General features: G+C 48.2%; 2 protein-coding genes across 10 annotated transcripts in view; one reads left to right on the top strand and one right to left on the bottom strand.

The window, feature by feature from the left end:
• The window catches only part of CEPT1 (choline/ethanolamine phosphotransferase 1), a 32651-nt gene extending 30222 nt beyond the window's left edge, over positions 1-2429 (bottom strand). For 2 of the 4 annotated variants that reach the window (XM_085083159.1, XM_085083155.1), the window contains exon 1: positions 2274-2429. The gene's annotated coding sequence lies outside the window, so the exon portion shown is untranslated. Of the gene's footprint in view, positions 1-1373; positions 1575-2273 lie in introns of those variants that run through there. The other 2 variants (XM_085083156.1, XM_085083157.1) reach the window with 2 other exon arrangements.
• DRAM2 (DNA damage regulated autophagy modulator 2) lies at positions 954-17742 on the top strand. 6 transcript variants are annotated; one of them, XM_085083154.1, is made up of 9 exons: positions 1567-1605; positions 5842-5940; positions 8517-8674; positions 9590-9657; positions 10216-10355; positions 12559-12736; positions 15982-16064; positions 16739-16831; positions 17396-17742. In XM_085083154.1, exons 3-9 carry the CDS (start codon positions 8544-8546, stop codon positions 17501-17503), a joined length of 801 nt encoding a protein of 266 aa, XP_084939280.1. In that variant the 5' UTR covers positions 1567-1605; positions 5842-5940; positions 8517-8543; the 3' UTR covers positions 17504-17742. The 6 variants fall into 6 exon arrangements, with proteins under 6 accessions (XP_084939278.1, XP_084939277.1, XP_084939276.1 ...); XM_085083153.1 differs by having other exon boundaries at positions 10147-10355; XM_085083150.1 differs by lacking the exon at positions 8517-8674 and having other exon boundaries at positions 1136-1605.
• Positions 17743-20260: the final 2518 nt, after the last annotated feature.

The raw sequence follows: 20260 nt of genomic DNA, 5'->3' as shown, positions 1-20260 counted from the left end.
ACAAATGAGATTTTAGGATATCAAAAATTTCCAGACACTGCCCTAAGGAGCATTTCATTTACCATCAGCAAAGCAAGATGGTTTTATAAGACTCCTCCCTTGAAAGAGAGAGTTATGTGGAGAATTGCTGAAGGAACTACAAGAAACAAGTGTTCCCAATACAGCTATAAAACCCTGCAGCTACCAGCCAAAATTCCAGCAGCAGCAGAAACTCCCACCACAGCAGCGAGTTGTGTTACAGACTGCGGCACAGCCAGTCACTTCTCACAGGAGAGCAGGTGACACCACTTCAGGTTATCAACTGACAGCACTAAAAACTGTACCTATACTAAAAAGTCTTAAATTGGTTTGGAGCAACTTTGTCTCTGTAGTGATGCTGAACGACCACCTAAAACCAGTTATGCACACTTTTTTTTTCAGATTTATGTTCTTTATTTCAGTTGTGCTGTAACTTTTTCCTCTCCAAATTGAACCCAGCTCATTGTCTGTTCAACTTTCAAGATATGCAAGAACCATGCAGGAGTTGGAGAGTTGGTCAGAGACAGCATAAGGCAGCTGTGAAAAGAAATTACAGGGCCAGGAACAGCTTTTCCAGCACAAACAAGGACTCTCACAATGTTCCATCTCCCTTGAAAGCAGGTGACCAGCCAGATGTAATGCTCCACAAGAAGCAGAGGAGAAGCAGTAGAGAAAGGAGACTAAGTAAGAGTTTGGTACTTATCTGTAGGAGACAGCCAGGGAAAAAAAAGAAGAAAAGAAGAAAACCTGTGTGAAGTCTAGCAAATAAAGCAGAGAAGGGAAGAAGACAGAGAGCTCTAAAACCATCTGCACTGCACAGGTGGAGAAAACATGCTGTGTAAATCAAAGGTCACCACTGGCCTAAGAACAGGTGCTCTCAGTTCCACTCTCCACACCCTCAGCAAGGCAAACTTCAGCAGTGAAAAGCCACCTCAAGCAGCCCCGTCAGAGACAGGAGAAAGCAGCAAGGCCTTGGCTTGCTCGATAAGCTCGGGAGAAAGCAGAGCTGCACCTCTCCAGTCACCAAGAGACCGGACTTAGTCACCGCGGAGGTCCCTGTGGGTGTTGCCCTGGATAACCAGAAAAATGAGTACCAGTGCAGAAAATCGGGCTTTCCCCTCATTCTGAGGGAATGAGCTGGGGGAAAAACAGCCCAGGAGCGCCTCGTCTCCCAGAACAAATCCCCAGCCCGGCCCAGCTGCCGCGCGACTCCCACCGGGCCTGGCAAACACCCGGCCGGGGAGGGCCCAGGGCACCCAGGGCACCCCGGGCCCCGCCGACGCTTCGCCCCCGCTCGCTGCACAGCCCGGGCCCCACCAGACCCCGGCCCGGCCCAGGCCCGGGCTCAGCCCCACCTCAGAGCTCCCCCAAGCGCCACCCGCGCCCTCAGAGCCTCCGTCCGGCCGAGGGGAGCCCGTGTAAGTCGCGCCGCGCCAACCCCGGTGCACTCCCGGCATTACCTCCTCTCCCCGCACCGGGCGGTGCTTTTTTACGCCCCTTTTGCGACGGCCGGAAAGGAGGCAGTAGTGGCGGCGCGCGCTGGGGGCGGGGCCGGGGCGGTGCGAGGACGGCGCGGGAGCGGCTGAGGTAAGGGGGGGACGGCACGGGGGGGATCCAAACCCGCATCGTTCCCACCCCTGTCACCCCCTCAGAGACTCCCCCAACCTCCCCTCCACTTCTCCCCAGCGACCTTTGTCACCCCCAGCGACCGCTCCCCGGCCTCCCCGTCATCCCTCTCCCTAGAATTTCACCGCGGCCGCCTGGTGTCCCTGTCACCCGCTGTTACCCCCTCCGAGATCCCCGTCACCCCCTCAGAGACCTTACGGTGTCCCTGTCACTCCGTCGGAGACCCCTTTGTCATCCCCTCAGAGACCCCCCAGTGTCGCTTGACCCCCTCGATGTCACCCCCACCCTACTTCTGCTCTGTGCCCCCCACCCCACTGCAGCCCCCGCCGCCCTTCGGGACCTCCAGGAACCTCAAGTGTCCACCCTCCCTCCCCTGACAAATCCCCTCACCCCCTTCGTGCAACTCTGTCAGCCCCAGTGACTCCCCCGTCACTGTCCCAGCTGCCCCAGGGACCCTCCGTCACTTCCAGTAACCCCTCTACCCCGAGGACCCCACTGAGCCCCTCTGCCCCTTCATCTCTCTGCCCTCAGCTTCCCCTTTCTCCCCTCCTCTCCTTAACCTCCCTCCATCCTGGTCCCTTTCCCCTTTCCTCTCTGATCGCCTCCAGCACCCCTACTCCCTCCCTGACTTTGCAGTGACTCCAGTCCCAGCTGTCCCGTGGGAATCTCTCTGTGGCACTGCTCCGAGGACTCAGGTGTTTTTAGCTGCTCCCTGTGGCAGGTGGGACTGGTAGGTGCTGTGGGTTCATCCCTGACACGGAGCTCCCGGATCAGCTGGAGCACCCGGCTGCTGTCACAGTGTGCCAGGTGTCCCAAGCAGGCCTGTGACTGTGTCACAGTGTCCTGTGCCTGGCACTGTTTGGGTTGGCTCCCTGCCATGCTGTGCCTTCCCAGCCAGGGAACAGGAATAGGGCCAGAACATGGAGACTCCCTGCAAGCTGCCCCCCGGGATGAAAAGAGTTCATGGCAACTTTTTTGGTGTCTGTACCAAGAAAACACTCAAAATGAGTCACTTGTCATTACCCTGCAGCAGGGACAGCAGAGGTGACACATTTCCTACTTCCTTACATCAGTGCTTTGAGGATCAGTGACCTTTACCTGTGGCTTATCAGTGGGACCTGACAGGCAGTTGTGCAAAGAGTTTTTGGGCTCAGCCCCATCCAGCCTCTGTTTGCTTGGGAAGGCACAGACAAATTCTTCTGTCCTTCCCTCAGCACTGTCCGCTGGACAATTTGGTGAAGACAAAAAGGAGTGTCCTTGGTAGGGCTTTATTTCTGCCTGTCTGGCTGACAGAGCAGGTTGACAATCCAGGGATCAGCAATAATTCAGGAATTTCTTTTCCTCACATACTTCATCCATCTTTGCAGCTTTATCATTCCAGGTAACGTGTACTTTCTGCCCTTGATGGTCTTGTCCAGCTTTCATTTTGCTTTGGTGTTTCTATTCTGCATGTTCAAGCCTGGGCAGGATGTGGCTTCATTCCTGCACTGGGAGAAACACCTCCAAGAGGATTAACATCTCCTTTGCTTTTGAAACACTTCTTTCACTTGCTCTTGATGATGGAAACAATCTGTGATACTCAACCTGGAGCTTAAAAAAACCCTTAGAACTCCAAAGTGCCTGAGGATCAGGATAAATGCTTAAGAAAATCATAGTTAGGTGGAAAATCAAGGCTGGCCATTGCTGTTGTATAATCTGCTTGCAAATGAGCTTATGAAACAAGGAGTTTGAGTGTGTTTTCCTTCTCCCTGTTGAAAACAGTGGGACAGGATGAGGTGTTAATAATTTATCACAGGACCTTGCAGCTGGCATGTGGCAATTCCCTTCTGCTTCCTGGTGTCTCGTTCTGTGCCCTGACAGAGCCTGGGAGCAGTCAGGGACATGGGGCAGCTGCACAGCGGGAAGGTGGGACAGCCTGGAGTACACAATGCTGTTACTATGCACAGGGATTTGCATAGACTGAAGCCTGTGTTGGGGATGTACAGTCTGCCCCCAGAACAGTGGGAAAACTGACTTGATTCCACTGGAAAATACTTAATGGAGAGAGAGATGAAGCAAGATAAGAACTCAGAGAAAATCTTGACTGACATAAGGGAATTTAATGGAAGAAAAGTTTACGAAATGGTTTTTAGTGTAAGGAAAGTTAGTGAGGGGTTTCTGCTGGGGAAGGCAAGAGGGGCAGAGACCAACCAGTGCCATCAGGATGAACCTCCTGGGAGGCTGCAGATTTCTCCTGAGGGATAGCTCAGATCTCTGCTCTCTATGACCAGGGACAGGGCCCAAGGAAGGGGTGGAGCTGTGTCAGAGCAGGGTCAGGTTGGTTATCAAGGAAAGGTTCTTCCCCCAGAGGGTGCTGGGCATTGAGCAGGTTCCCCAGGGAATGGGTGTGGTCCCAAGGCTGCCAGAGCTCTGGGAGCGTTTGTACAATGCTCTGAGACCCAGAGTGGGATTACTGGGGTGTCTGTGCAGCACCAGGAGTTGGGCTGGATGATCTTTGTGAGGCCCTTCCAGCGCAGGAGATTCCTGATTCTGTGATTCTGCCAGCCTGCAGCCACACTCTTAGAAAGAAGCTGTGCCTCAGCAGAGCTCTGGGGTATGACTGAAGTTGCTCTTTGTGCCAGACCACATCAAGACAATGATAATTCACGTGCAGGGCTCAGCTCTGGGCTAGGTGACAGCTCAGGATGCAGAGATTCCCCATCCTAACAGAATGAGGGCTCCTCTGCAACCCAGCTTGTTCTGGAGCAGACAGTGCTGATGAGCTGCCTGTGTGGACACATTTATTCTGTAAGGGCAGTATCCAGGGAGAAGTTGGGAATAGCTGTTCTGCTTTACTAAGCTCGTCCTAGCCCAGGTAAATCAGTCTGCACAGGCACATAAATATGCTCAGCAGGTAGAGAATCTGCATAGTCTGTGAACCTCATCCCCTAAGAGCTTCAGCCCCTCTGCATCCCCAAGGCAGCGTCCCAAATCTGTGGGAGAAGATAGGAGTTATGAAATCTCTGGTTGAATGGACAGGCTGGATCCATGGCTGAGGCAAACAGTGTGAGAGTCAACAAGGCCATTTCTGGGTCCTGCCCTTGGGCCGCAACAGTCCCATGGAATGCCCCAGGGTGGTGGAGAAGGGGCTGGAAAGCTGGGAAAGGATCTGAGGTGACAGTGGCTGGACATGAGCCCAGGTGGGCAACAAGGCCAGTGGCACCTGGGTGCAGCCATGGTGTGTCCAGCAGGCCTAGCATGGTGACCATGCCCTGTGCACCACCAGTCCTGAGAACAGCTCTGGGTCCCTCCTGACCAGAGAGACATGGAGGGGCTGGAGCATGTCCAGGGAAGGGAACAGAGCTGAGGAAGGGTCTGGAGCACCAGGAGCGGCTGAGGGAGCTGGGAGGGCTCAGCCTGGAGAAAAGGAGGCTCAGGGAGGACTTCTGGCTCTCCACAACTTCCTGACAGGAGGGTGCTACCAGCTGGGGGTCAGGCTCTGCTTCCAGGGAGCAAGGGCCAAGACAAGATGAAATGGCCTCAAGCTGCATCAGGGGAAGTTTGGGTTGGATACTGGGAAAAATTTCTTCCCTGAAAGAGTTGTCCAGCACTGACACAGGCTGTCCAGGGCAGTGGTGGAGTCACCATCCCTGGAGGGATTTAAAAGCCATGTGGATGTGGCTCCTGGGGACATGGTTTAATGGTGGCCTTGGCAGTGCCAGAGGAATGGTTGGACTCAATGATCTTAGAGGGCTTTTCCAACTTAAACGAGCCTCTGAAACTCAGGTTGCTCCAGCCCCTGTCCTGCCATGTATTTTGCATTGCACCAGCAGGACATTGGGATGTGTGTGCACAATGAAATGGGAAGTCTCTGTGTTCTGTTCCCTTCCTGGGGTGAAAACTGTGGTCTTAGGGTGATCAACTGGTTTTAGTTGCATTCACTTCATTTCTTGAAAGCTCCTCAATTCAAGTTAAATTTTTGTGTAGACAACTCCTAAAATCAAGGAGCCTTAAACACCCACTTTTCTTCATTTCTACCGCACCACTACATACAACATTCACTCCTTAAACTACTTGGAATGCAGGAAGAACTGGGGCAAGCCTACAGTCTAATCCCATGTCCAGTCAGCAGCAATGACTAATAGAAAGTGCTAAGAAGAATAAACAAGGCAAGAGGTACAGAGAAATACCTCACATCTTGCTTATTTTCCTTTATAGCTCAGAGATTCAGAGAAATGAAGCTAATGTGGAGCTTCAGCAGAAAAATGACCTTGGATTCCCCTTAAGTAACATTTCCTCTGATGCCCTTGTTCTCAGGTATGTGGAATGTGGTTGGTTTGTTTGTTTGCAGGGAAAAATCTGTTAGCTCAGAAATAAGATTAAGGCACTATGAATATTTAAATGTGAAAGGAAAAGTATATTCAGACTAACTGCTTGGAGTTGGGAATTACATACCCAGGCACATAACATCCGTAACAGAGAATGTCGTGCAAAATCTGTATTTATCTTTCAAGTTTCAAATTTACTCATACTGAAGATGGGATTGTGAAGTTACAGTCATTACTGCATTGCAGTCTTAAAATTAAAGTCATCATCAGATGGCAAATGTTATATTTAGCTTAAAAATGGGCAAGAAATCAGGCAACTGGAATTCTGGCACTGTTCTTATTCACTACCTCTCCTGTTAAACACCTTTACCTGCTACCAACCTGCTTCCTCACAAGCAGCTGAACCTTCACCTCTACAAGGCTGTAATTCTTCATTCTGTGCAAAGGTTGTGAAAGTTGACCAGCTCTGATGTCTTCTGAGATTTACCCACTTTTGATTCAACTTTTTTTTTGTTTAGTCTTGGTGCTTCCTCTTTCTTTCTTTTCTCTTTCTCCTTTCTTTCTGCCTCTCACACCCCAGGCCATGCCCTCCTAAGACCTCTCAATACCGTGCCTCCTTCTAATTTGTTTCAACATTATTTTGCTTTTCTCACATACAAGTATTTGCCTGAATGCTCTTGGATCTGCACTCTCCATTATTTGCTCTTCACTTTTGTCTGTTTTTATATTCCATTTACAGTCTCCAGTTTTAACTATGTTGAAACACTTTTTCTCCTCTTCTCACCAGTGACCATCAGGAAACACTTTTTCCCTGTGAGGGTGACTGGCACTGGTTATCCCAGTCTGCCCAGAAAGGTTGTGGTATCTCCATCCTTGGGGTGTCATCCTGTACTACTGGCTCTGGTGGCCCTGCTGGAGCAGAGGGGTGGCCCAGGTGACTTCCAGAGCCCCTTTAACTTTTTGTTAACTTTGTGTTTGAAGCCAGTAGGAAATTACTTCCCTCTTGCAGCAAGAGTAGGGAGGAGTCACAGTTCTCTCTCTGTGAGCTCAGCAGGGTGGCGCAGCTGCACCTTCTTGCTCTTAGAGAACTGGGGTGAGACACAGATTTGCTGTCAGGCTGGGATTTAGGGAATTGGACAGTGTGAGTACCCAGTCAGCATTTCACTCCACTGCACATGGACCTTTTCCTCCCAGCTGTAAAAGCAGCTGCTCTGAGTAATCCTTGAGTTTGAGGTTTCTGACTGGTAGCAACGGTGAGCTCAGATAGCTGAGAGCTCGTGAAGCCAGGCTGGGTGGAGCTCAGTAACCTGCTCTAGTGAAATTGTTATTATTAATACTACAATCCATGGGGAAGTTCTGATTCATTCTCCACAAAAGAATTTGGTTTATGTTCTCAAACCTCCATAGGTAATATCTTCCAAAAGTTAATTTTACAACATAGCATGGGGTGATTTAAACAGTACTTTGGTTTTGATTTCATCCAAAAGATGTTTTTTTAATATTTTCGCAGACATTTCATTCTGAGCAGTAATAAATCTAAAAACAAACTAATTTTTAAGAATTCTTGCAGAATGGGAAAGTCATTTTCTGTCCCACTCTGTCAAGTACATCAGCATGGGCTTCTCCTTGGCAATACCCAAATCTAGACAGGATGGGAGGAAGAGGTGTAGGGAAATGGAGCTGTTTGCTCAACATCAACACAGTGAGCCCAGGAAACCCCACAGGGCTTTGAGAGAACCCATCAGCACCTTATGGAGAGACAAGGAAATGAAGCAAAGAGGACTCAGAGTAGAAAACAAAACCTATGTGTGTGCCACTAAAGAAAGGCAGGGTTAGATGGGATATTGGGATATTCCTCCCCATAAGGGTGGGGAGGCCCTGGCACAGATTGCCCAGAGAAGCTGTGGCTACCCCCGCCTGGAAATGTCCAAGGGCAGGCCTTGGAGCAACCTGGTCTAGTGGAAGGTGTCCCTGCCCATGGCAGGGGTGAAACAAGGTGAGGTTTAAAGCCCCTTCCAGCCCTGGGACTCTATAACTGTTGGGTCACACAGCCTGACAGGGAATAAATGAGGGCAGGTATTAGAGTAATTTTGGGTCATTTCTTCCAGTCTGCCCAGCTGATTGTTAATGGAAGCTGGAGGCTCCACCACAGCCACCATCAGTTGCAGTGTCACTGCAGGGGCAGCTCTCTGTCAGCTCACTCTGCTGGTCTGGTGTTGTGATATACGCTGAGAAGAAAATGGAGTCACAATGACCCACTTGACCTTTTTCTGGCAGCAACAAATCCAAGGCACATAGTAAAATGACAGTACTGGTTTCTAATGATCTTCTAAGAACTTCAGAATTAACATTTCCAGATTTAATTCTGCTTATTTATGTTTTCTTCTGTGAAGTCAGTATTCACTTTGGGCTTGTAGGAGAGGACTGAGAGCAATATAAGACTGTTGTATGGGAAACAGCCTGCCTCAAGGAAAGAAAAACTTCAGAAAGCTCATAGTAAAATCCTGGTAAACCTTTGAGGATCTCAACATTTGAGAACTCATAGTAAACCTTGGTTCTTCACAGTGTCTGGAGGCCGAAATCAGCCCTGAAATGTGGTGGTTCCAGCAAGGCCTCTCATTCCTGCCCGTTGCTCTGGTTGTGTGGTCAGCAGCATCATTTGTATTTTCCTACATTACTGCAATTGTCCTGCACCACGTCGACCCTTTGGTGCCCTACATCAGGTCAGTGATTTCCACCCTTGTGTCAGAGCACTGAACTGACCCCACTCCTGTGAATTCTTCCCAACTCCAGATTTAAACAGCAGTTCTTACCCAACAGTTCCAGTTCTAAAGTTCCTGTTTATCACCATTATATATTTAGTTATAAATGAAATTAAACTGACAGAGAAGAAATTCCTTCCCTGTGAGTGTAGTGAGGCCCTGACACAGGCTGCCCGGAGAAGCTAGGGCTGCCCCATCCCTGGAAATGACCAAGGCCAGGTTGAACGGGGCTTGGAGCAACCTGGGATAGTGGGAGGTGTCCCTGGCTGGAATAAGATGAGCTTTAAGGTCCCTCCCAATGCAACCGATTCTGGGATTTGTGTGTTACTCTATTTAAAGGTGTCTGGTTTTGTGCAAAACTCTAAGCTTTGGCTCCATGAACATACCCTTAAAATGTTGATGACCAAGGGAACTGGGGGTGCCTCACCACTCCCCTGCCCAGAGTGAAGCCTCTCACTGTCGCCAGGTTTGTTGCACCAGTAAATCCATAGTAAAACCTACATTGCCCACTTCATTCCATCAAGGCTGACATATATAACCCATGCTTTGATCTTTCAGTTTTCTATGTTCTTCGTTTTTCCGGTTCTAATCCCTTTTATTCACCTTTTATGGAATCCAGATCAATATGAAAGGAGCAGTCAATCTAAGCATGATCATTCCCTGCTCCAAGGCCAGCTTGTCTTTACCATGGTGATTTCTACAGCGCTAAAACTAGAACAGCATAGTTGGAGTAATGAAAAGTTCAGTGAAAAACATCTGGGAGGCTTTTTTCTTACATTGCCTTTGTAGACCGAAATAAGTAAAGTTGTGTTTGAAGTATTTTTAAAATAGATATAGATAATGTAGGATATGTATCACTCCATTTATCTTTTCCAGTGATACAGGGACAATACCACCTGAAAGATGCTTATTTGGGATCATGTTAAATGTTTCAACCTTCTTGGGTGAGTATGGAAAGCTGTCCTTGGTGAGCTGCAGGTAGTTCTAGAGTGTAACAGCTTTAAACAAGTTCATTTCCTTCTTCAGGTCATTAAACAGCCCAGAATTCTCAGTCAAAAACTAAACACTGAGCAGTACATCTCAATGCTCTTAAGCAATTCAAAGTGTGTGTCACAGATGTTATCCACAAATTGCCAGTACAGCAGTTGCATATTCCAGAAGGGAAAGAAATGCATTAAAAAACCTAACAGAAAAGTAAAAGCAATAAAAAATTCTTGAATAGCAAATTCAAGGCAATCACCTGACCTATGCTGCAACCACGGGGGGAGAGGGGAGGAAACAACTAAATATGGCTTTTAAATGAAACAGACCAGAAAAATCTATTGACTTGTTTGCCATTATGTTATTTCAATTTTCACTTCAAGGCTCTCAGCTTTCCTATTTCAGTGTGCCCTAAGAAAATTCTTGTACTTTAAGTTGCCTCTGTCACTCAGCATCTTCCCAGGTAAACAAGGACACTACTCTCCAGCAGGAATCTTACTGCCTGTGGCTCTCTCTGGCAGGGATGGCCACCATGTATGTCCGGTACAAACAAGTGTCTGCCCTGAGCCCAGAAAAGCCCAAGATCCTCAGGCTGAATAAGCTGGGCCTCATGCTGGGATGGATGAGCTGCTTTGGTCTCTGCGTTATTGCCAATTTCCAGGTTTGTGCTCTGCCTTCACTGCTCTGCTCCTGCCAGAGCTGTGTCTGTTATGAGATACCTGAAAAACTGGGGATTTACTGAAAGCAGAACTTTCCATGGCAAACTGCTTTTTTGTCAAATTCTCTACAGAGAATGGTTAAAAAATTTAAGGTTTGTCTTACAATTCGTTAGTTATTCCTTACTTGCTTTGGAACATGTGAGCAGCTGTTCATGACATTTCAAATCATTCATAACCCCCCAAGCTTTGCAGAAGCCACACTTGGATCTCCTTCCAGTGGGGTTGAAAGCCTGAAATCCAATTGAAAGCCCACAACTGTGTTGTATTTTGACTCAGGAGAATCAGGTATCAAATAGTAAAAACTTGTTACAACTAGAAATAAAGCCAACAAAACCACCCAACCCCACAAACCCAGCTCTGGAAAGGCTGCCCTCTTGGGTGGATTTTCCTTCAAATCTTCTCAAATTCTTGATAAATCTGCAATGTTAATTATTCTGATTTCTCCATCCCAGAGTCTCTATTTTTTTTTCTCCCCAATACTTTCCACTCTAAAAAAACCAAATCTGATATTCTCACCACTCATCTCACCATGAGCAGGTGCCCATCATTGGCTTTACTTGCCAGATGGTTGTATAATTGCCAGCCTCTGTACATTAATGACCTGATGGATTTTGGGGCTCTGTAGGGATGCCTGTAGCCACTGTAGGCTGTGGTGTCACCTTGGGCTCATGCTGGATTAGGGGCAGGGAAAACCAAAGACAAAAAGCTCCTGGAAAGCTCTACCTTTTTCCTTGCACAGCTCCCCAAGTGCTTCAGCAGTCCCTGTCTTAGAAACCTCAGCACTCTCATTTTAGGCATTTTTTCTTATGAAGGCCTCGATCTATTTACTATATTCTAGAGCCTTCAGAGGTCACAGCCTCCCCTTCCACATCCACCAAGGAGAATCCTTCAGGGTCTGTTCAACTCCATGATTTTCCTCCACTGCCCCTCAAGAAGGGGTTTGTGTACTTTCTTTGGATTTCATGACAATCAAAACCCAGGAGGTGCATGTTAATTTGATAACAGTTCATGTAACATTTACTCATGAGCAAGAGAAAAGTTCAAAATGATGCACCTGCATATCCCAGGGATGCTGAGGACTGGCTTAGAGGCAAAAGGAGCTGAATCTCCCTGAAATCCACTGGTGAGTGAAGACCATAAAGTGTGAAAATAGGGAATTTCTCTCTGCTGACACCTCCCTGCATAGCACATGATTTTGGAGCACACACCTTTTCAACCTGCATTTTTCTTAAATAGAATTCTTACTGTGGGTGCAGCACTTCAAATTCATTTGTGCACAGAAAGTGCATAATGATAATCTTGATCTTAAGAGTTACTCAGTAAAACACACAGAGAATTTCATGGTTTAGGGCAGAAAACATCTCCTGCATGATTGAGGTGCAGGAGGCTGCCAGGCCTTGCCTTGTGCAGCAGGTCAGATGACATTTTTTGTTCCCTGTCTCTGGGTCCTGTGCTAAGCTGGGGACAAGAGGAAAGGACTGAATACAAATGGGTTTTCGAGGCATGTATTTTAATAATAAATATTGAGTTGGTTGGATTTTTTGGAGTATCTTCTAGTTTTAGTTATTTTTGCTATTTGACGGTTGGTTCTCCTGGTGGTGTTTTTAAGTATTGCTGCTTGATTGAACCTTGTTCCCGGAGAGTATTCCAAGATACTAAATTGACAAACAATCTTTATTCAAACCAGAGTTCATTCAGAGAAATGCTAAACCTCATTATTTTTAATCTCATTTTGGATTTTTATTTTATTGTGTCTGTCCTGTGTTCCTTACTCTTTCATCAATAGACAGGTTCTTCATGTTGTCACTCCCATTCCCTGCCCACCTGCAAGGATTCTCTCACCCAGTTCCTGTGATATTGTCCATTATTTATGAGAAGAGCCCTCACAAATTCCTGTAGTGGAGGTACAGCTGTGACCTGTAACTTCACCAGAAGAACTTAACAAAAGCAGCAGTTCCAGGAGTTGGCAGGTTCTGGCTTCCAGACAGCTCCCAATGGGGCTTCCAAGAAAAGTCTCCTGAGTTCTGGCACAGTCCAGAACTGCTTAGGTTGGGATGGGAGAAAGTCATTGAGGGGGTAGATGCCAGAGGTTTAAAGAAGAAAATTAAACCAGGTTGTGCATAAGGCAGCGCTTGTTTTCTCTAGAAATGCATCCTGTACTACATCCACGTACTGGGAGCCTGCCTGACCTTCGGGGTGGGGGCCATTTACATGTTGGTTCAGACTGTCCTGTCCTACCTGATGCAGCCAGAACTACACAGCAAAGACATCTTCTGGGCCCGCCTGGCCGTGTTCCTGTGGAGCTCTTCCAGCATCCTGAGCAGTATCCTTTGCCTGGGCAGTAGGACCAAATCCCAGCAGCCTCCACACGATTTACACCTACTTTAATTGAACCACCACCGTGTGCTACAAGAGGCCTGTCATCCTTGATTTTACAGCCTGTAGTGTGCCCTGTTCTGTATTCCAAGCTGGAAATTCCAGGGAAAATGGTCAATCCCTTTAATACTTCTAATATCCCCTCTGGAGATTAAAAAAAAAAAAAAAAAAGGTAAGAGAGATGGTTACTACCCTTTATCCTCCGCTTTCCTACTGCACACCAGAAACTGAAAACAGGAAAAATAAGAGTTTATCCCCAAAAGGTCTGACTAAATCAGGAGAGATGGGGCCAAAGGGAAGTGTGCTTAAGGGATGGGTAGTTTCAACAGGGGAAAAAGCCAGGTAAGAAATAAAAGTGTATTCCTGAGGACTGGACTGGTGCACAGTGTTATAGTTGGATACAACTAAAAAAGAAACGCAGAATGTAGCACAAGAGGAAATACTCCAACAGATGATGTGGAGCAGGGCTGGCTGTGCCAGCTGGCTCCGGTGCAGGGATGAAGTGCTGGCAGTTGCCAGAGACGCAATTCTGGAGCACGTTCCAAGGGTGAGTCAGAAAGGACTTCTACCTCTGATCTCCTCCCTGCCCATCCTGCAGTTCAAACGACAAGATATTTCTGGCTGGCATTCCTTACCACCTTTCCTTGGCTCCAGAATTCATCATCCCTCTTTAGCTCTGAATTCCAAGTCCTGGAAGCAGATATGGGGTTTAGAGAAATAGAGAACCATAGAATGGTTTGGGTTGGAGAGACCTTCTAGCCCTGCCCTCTCACAGTGGTAATCTATTCCCCTTTGTCCATACATGCCAGATGTGGGCAAACCAACCCAGAAATAGAGATCATTTTCCTCTCCAGAATCATTGAAGAGTTAAGAAGCTGCACCACAACAGTTCCCCTGCTCACCCCTGAACATTTGATTTGAAAGTTACACTCAGGTTTTGTATCAAACAGGACAACAACTAAAACTTTTTAATTCCAGAGACACAAATTGCAAAACCCATTGCTTAAACACTGTGCTATCTGCAGCTGTATCCAGGTGACTGGTTTAATCCCCACCAATCTCACTTATTTCCAGGCTGGCAGCCAATACCAACACTAAACCATATGCCCCATTTCCCAGGGTTGGAGCATCTCACTGGGCTCCCTTCCCTGCTGCTGCAAGATTATAGAATCTGCAGGTGTCAGAGGAGCAGGGACAGTGGGGCACAGGTTTGTTATCCATAGTGAAGGGCCCTCACCCACTGAGGGGGCTTGGCAGAGAGCAAGGAAATCATTTTCAAAACTTGGAGAATTGTTGTCCCTAACAGAACTTTTTGGTATTAGCAAACAAGATTTTCAGCTTTGAACAGTGAATAACCAAACTGGGGGGAAGCTAAAATGGAACAGTATGATCTGCTGCAAGTTAAGCTCCTCTTACAGATGCCAAAAAGCCCACAAACCTCAAAACTGTAGAGGTTTTTGTACCAATGTGATTTAACCAAAATTATAGGGAAATTGTAGAAATAATGGTGTGTACATATATAATGATGAAAGGGGGAAAAAAGGAAAATTATTGTTCTAAATTAACAGCTCATAATGTAATAAGGGAAAGATGGGGACAGGGAGAAGTCTGTGGCCTTGGATGAAATGGTTGTAACTGCTACTGGAAGACAGAAGGAAACATATTTTGTGTCAGCTCTGGGGTCAGAGCAGGGCCAGGACAGTGTCCATCCCCTGTGCTGGCACTGCTGGGGCACCACCAGTCCTGGGGACTGCTCAGGGCCTCTCCTGACCAGAGAGACATGGAGAGGCTGGAGCATGTCCAGGGAAGGGAACAGAGCTGAGGAAGCGTCTGGAGCACCAGGAGCAGCTGAGGAAGCTGGGGGTGGGGCTCATCCTGAAGAAAAGGAGGCTCGGGGACCTTCTGGCTCTGCATAACTCCCTGACAGGAGGGTGCAGCCAGTTGGGGGTCAGGCTCTGCTCCCAGGGAACAAGGGACAGGATAAGAGGAATAGGCATCAAGTTGTGCAAGGGGAGGTTCAGGTTGGATATTGGGAAAAATTTCTTCCCTGAAAGGATTGCCTAGTCCTGGCACAGCTGCCCACAGCAGTGGTGGAGTCCCCACCCCTGGAGGGGTTTAAAAGCCATGTGGATGTGACACTCCTGAGCCCATGCTGAAAGTGTAACAGCAGAACTGCCAGCCGAGAGCAAGGCAGTTAATGATCCACTGTAATGAGGGGGGGAATGGGAAACAGGTATTTTTATATCATGATGATTAAATTCTTCCCACTGCAGCAAGAAGTCAGGCAGGTAACGACCGGCTCCTAGAGCTGTCCAGTTCAATTAGCAGAGCATTGCATGTTGATGGTCAGATCAGTAACCAGAGCTCCTAAACCACTCACATCCATGTTTTAATAAGGTTTGGAAATCTGGGTTCTCAAGGCCATGTTTGTGCCAGGAAGTCCAGCCTTGTTCACCAAAATTAATCTTTCACATCAGGAGGCTCTTGATGTTTAATCTCATTAACCATTGACAAAGTTAATGTCTGTAAATTCATGATCTGAGTTTCATTTGTTGTGTTGGCAAGAGCACTTTTTTGGGTACCTTCCCTATGTAAGATGTTGAAAAAGTGGCATCACTCCAGAAAGATCCAGGTCTTGGATTAAATGGGGGATCACTGTCACATGGGGTGAAAGCAGTTCTCAAACCTTGACTAAGATGCAAACAGAAAAGCCAAAAATCCTCTTTGCTGCAGGTGATACAGAATTCCAGCCTGTGGCCCACAGCAAGAATTCAAGGTGGTTGAGACATTGAAAAGCCATCTAGAAAGACAGAGAAAGAGATCTAGCCAGAGAAAGAGATCTGGAATCTTATCAGGGTGGGAAATGCCAATAAAATTAAATTTAAATGCTCACTAAGTGCTCACATCTGATCATAGCTTAAACACTTCCATGAGGATGTCATGTTTGATCAGAGTAATAACGAGATTCAACACACAGAGAACAGAGATAATGGATTTAGGTTCAAATTAAACTTTTCATGTGACAGTAACCAGTGGGTTGGGACAAGCTGCACATTGAAGGGCACGATGTGAGCAGCCCATGGCTCCATTACTGCTCCTCAGGCTGAGACCTCACAGCCTCAGCTCAACACAGTCTGCAAATTCAATGTTCCTCATTCTTGGCCTTGAATCTTCCTTAAGCTCTTTCCTCAGTGTTTGTGTCCTCGGTAGTGTTGTACAGTGGCCTGTATGGGCCGAACCTCGTGCAGAAGCTGCACTGGGACCCCCAGGAAAGAGTAAGTGATTTGGGGGGCGGGGTGGGGAGACCAAACCTAGCTGGATTTGAAGGGACAGGTGGGAACTTCCTGCAGCTCCCCACACAGACTGGGGTGGGAGAGGAGAGCTGTACCAGCCAAGCTGTACCAGCTCGCAGCTCCTTGGAACTGTGGGATCCCAGACTGGAGTGGGTTGGCAGGGACCTTAAAGCCCATCCAGTTCCACCCCCTGCTGTTAGCAGGGACATCTCCCACTATCCCAGACTGCTCCAAACCCTGTCCAACCTGGCTTTGGGCTTCTCTGGGCAACCTGTGCCAGCACTTTCTGAAGTTCTGATATCACAAAACTGTTGGATCTTCAAGTGTAACTCTAAATTAATCCTTCCTGCATCTCAAGGAGGGCCTTGAAGCTCCCTGCACTTTGTTAGTCGAGCTCTGAATTGAGCCTTCAGGTTCTGCAGGTGGGTATTAAATTCCCAGCGGTCATCATCCAGTTGGAGCAGGTGCTTTCCTGGTCATTCTCATTCTTCAGGACTTCATTCTTGGAGACTCCAGATACAATAAGAGATTTTGGTCTCCAGTGGGAATAGTTGTGGATGCAGGATCTCACATGGGATGTCACAAGTCACAAGCCATCCTTGTGCCACTGCAGGTTCCACAGCAGTTTTCAGATTTTTTCCCCCTCTGTAACACAGGGCTACACCCCCCACATCATCAGCACTGTCTCCGAGTGGTCTCTGGCATTCTCCTTCCTCAGCTTCTTCCTTACCTACATCCGTGACTTCCAGGTAAAACCCCAGTTCTTGGTTAACTGCTCCAATATAGAAAATGTGATGTTTCAGCTGAGAGTAGCCTTTGCCTCCCTCAAGTTACTGAGAAGTTATGTTCTCTGCTTCTGAATAGCCTGGTGTGGTGCAGCTGGGCAGCCTTAGATTTTATGGCATCATGGAATCATTTTGGTTGGGGAAGACCTTTAAGGTGACAGAGTACAGCTGTAAACCCGGCACGGATCACTTACCAGGGCTGGAGACCCATGAGCAGCTCTAAGTGACCACCACAGAGTCTGTCCCTGCTGTGTTACCACAGATTCAGCACCAGGTTGGCTTTAACTGGCCTTAAGTGGCCCTGACTAGCTTCACTTCCAGACCAGTCACAGCCACAGGGGCCTTCTCCTCCAGGACAACACAAATGATGGAGCCAGTCTAGAGCACAGCCGGGATCCAGGCATATGGTTCTGAGTTGATCTGTTGATGTTTCCAAAAATCTTTGGTGTTTCCTTTGGCCACTGAACTTCCCAGTGCTGAGGCAGGAAGGAGCCACTCACTTGGACTCCCTTTGCTTTCCCTCCACAGAAAATCTCCCTGCGAGCCATGGTCAGCCTGCAGGGCCAGACCCTGCACGAGAGCCCACGGAATTTTGGGGCAGAGGAGCAGGCACTGCTTGTAGCAGGGAGCATCTGACCGATGGGGAGAACTCAGCAGAACTCAGGAATTTAATAGCCATAACAGCTGATATTTCTAAACATTTATTTTATATTTTTTAAAAAAGTATGAAGTGATTGTCTTATACTTGACATCAAGGGCTTTGCTATTGATGCAAATATTACGCAGCAATGCAAATATTATCAGTACTGTGTATGAGTCTGTGACATTTCTACATTTTCCAATGTCCTGAAGGATTAAATGAAGGTTATTAACGAGTTGTGTCTCCTCTTCCTCCCTCACCCTCCTCTCCCCAGTGCTCCTCAGGCCACATCCTTTTGGATGGCAGAGCCTCCAGCCTCAACCCTGCTCCCCTTGTGTGGGAGCACAGTCTCGCAATTCATGGGCGACCACCCCACACCGCATAAAGAGGGGATCGCCCGGGGCCGAAACACACCAGGGGCGCACATGGCTGCGGCAAGCAGTGGAGCTGCTGGAGACGTGAGTCACTGTAGAGGTGCAGTGATAAAAGAAGTGTAGGGTCGCCATCTGAGATTTCCAGGGAATTTATTAAGGTCCACAGGTGAGGGTCCGGGAACGGCGAAGAAGGACGGAAAGTGAGGAAGGGTAAAAGGGGCTGGAAATCCAAGATGGCGAACCTCGAGCAAAGTTCTGCAGAGGGTTAAGAGAGGGAAGAGGGGAGTGGTTAGCTCTGAAGAGCCAACCACAGAAAGCCAGAGGGGAGGAGACAAGGAGGGGGAAAGACTACACCAATAAGTTTACAACAGAGGAGGGTACAGACTCCGGCTGGGGAGAAATTTCTGGAACATAAACCATATACAGAAATCCTATTAGCACACTGCAACACCCTTGGGCCCAGGGGGCTGATCCATGCCCTGCAGACTGGGCCAGAAGGGATGGACCCCAAAGGCACCCCATCCTTTGAGCAACCCATAGGGAAAAACCTCTTCACAGCCTGCTCTGGAGGCTAAGAGGCAGCTGAGCAGCTCCCTCCTGCTGGAAAGGCATCCCTGTACTGGCTCTGAAGAGGAGTGACAGGCAGCAGCAGGAGTCACACAACCATGGAATCCCTGAAGGGTTTGGCTTGGAAGGGACCTTAAAGCCCGTCCCGTTCCTGGGCAAGCCAACCCAGAAATTCTCATGCCAAGCTTCCCTGTTGCACAGGTGGAAGAGTTGGCCAAGGCAGCCCATGTCCTGTTCCCTCCAGAGCCAAGAGCTGTCCCTTAAGCACCCCAGAGTGCGACCCCTGTCCTCATGTCCTCGACATCCCTGCTGCTCCCCAAGAGCCTTTAACCCAAGCCAGTTGCTCCTTCCTCCAGCTGCTTCCAGCAGCTCCCAGACAGTTTTGCCAGCCCTTATCCAAACCCCACAGAGTGTCCATGTGCTCTAGAGGCTGAACTCCATGAGCCTCTCATTGCCAGACACCCCAGCTGGTTTCAGGGTGAATCCATAGGGACAACCTCCCACACTTTGCAGTCATGCCCAGACCAATCCAGAAGCCTTAAAAACAAACATCTTGAGTTCTACAAAAGCACAGCAAATTAAGGGGGTATTTGATTGCACACAGACCTACCAAGTACATCCACAGCTGCCTCTGAGCCCTGCTTGGCAGGAATAGCTCCCAAGTTATTGCTCAAGGCTTGTACATGAGCTCCAGCACATTTCCTCCCTCACCAGAACCCCTTACGCTGCCATCTTCCTTTCCTGGAGGGGCAGGCAAAGCACCAAGAGAGGAATCTAAGTTGGAGGGTTCCTGGAAATACCAGCAGTTCCCTGGGCAGCTTCTTTCTCTCCAGATTTAAACGGGATGTCCCCTGTTACTGCATTTCCAGCCTGGTTCAGCCAGAGTTCAGATAATCCATGGGGTGGAAACAACCTTTGGGGCCAAAAGCTGCCAAACTACTAAGGGCAATGGGGTGAGTGAATAGGTGGATGTGATTAACATGCAGTCACAGCCTCTACGGCCTAGGAATGTTTCCCAAGTGTTGTATTTTAGCTGCTGATGAATCCTTAGGGATCCCAGCCACCGTGGAGAGCTGTACACCTGGCCACACACTTCCTAAGCAGGGAATAGATAAATCCCAGTTCCTAGTTAACTGCTCCAATGTAGAAAATGTGGTGTTTCAGCTGAGAGAATCCTTTGCCTCCCTCAAGGCTCACTAGGCAAATGGTTTAAGCAGGAGATGGTCCCAAAAGCAACAGGATCCCTGTGGAGAAGGAGGGAGAGAGGTCTTTCCTTGGTACTGGAAAATAGGAGGAGAAGGGAAAACCCCAATTGATTCATTTATGTAGCTCTCAAGAAGGCTCTAGAAGGCCCCTTGCCTCCCCTTCACTACTCTCTTCATGGATCCCTGTGAAACATGGAGAGGTCATTCCTGACAACAGACATCTGACCTGCTGCTCCCAGAAGCAATTCCTGTCACAGAGAGCAGGAGCTTCTCTGTAGTTTAATGTCATTGTTATGAGCCAGCCAGGGCAGACTGAGGTTTAGGTTTGACATTAGGAAAAACTTCTTTCCCAAAAGGGTTGTCCAGCCCTAGCACAGCTGCCCAGGGCAGTGGTGGAGTCACCATTCCTTGTGGGGTTTAAAAAAAACATGGATGTGGCATTTGGGGAACGTGGTTTAGTGGTGGCCTTGGCAGTGCTGGGGAACAGTTGGACTCCATGATCTCAGAGGGGTTTTCCCACCTCAAAGATTCTAATTTTACTGCCCAAACCAGCACATTCCTGGGTTTACAGTTAAACCCTCCCAAAACCTCCTCACTGCTCCCCCAC

This window comes from Lichenostomus cassidix, chromosome 26 (assembly GCF_008360975.1).
Source record: "Lichenostomus cassidix isolate B80296 chromosome 26, HeHo_3.0, whole genome shotgun sequence".
In the NCBI taxonomy this organism is placed as follows: Eukaryota; Metazoa; Chordata; class Aves; order Passeriformes; family Meliphagidae; genus Lichenostomus; species Lichenostomus cassidix.
The sequence above is the reverse complement of the archived record's forward strand: the minus strand, read 5'-3'. Positions and strand labels throughout refer to the sequence as shown.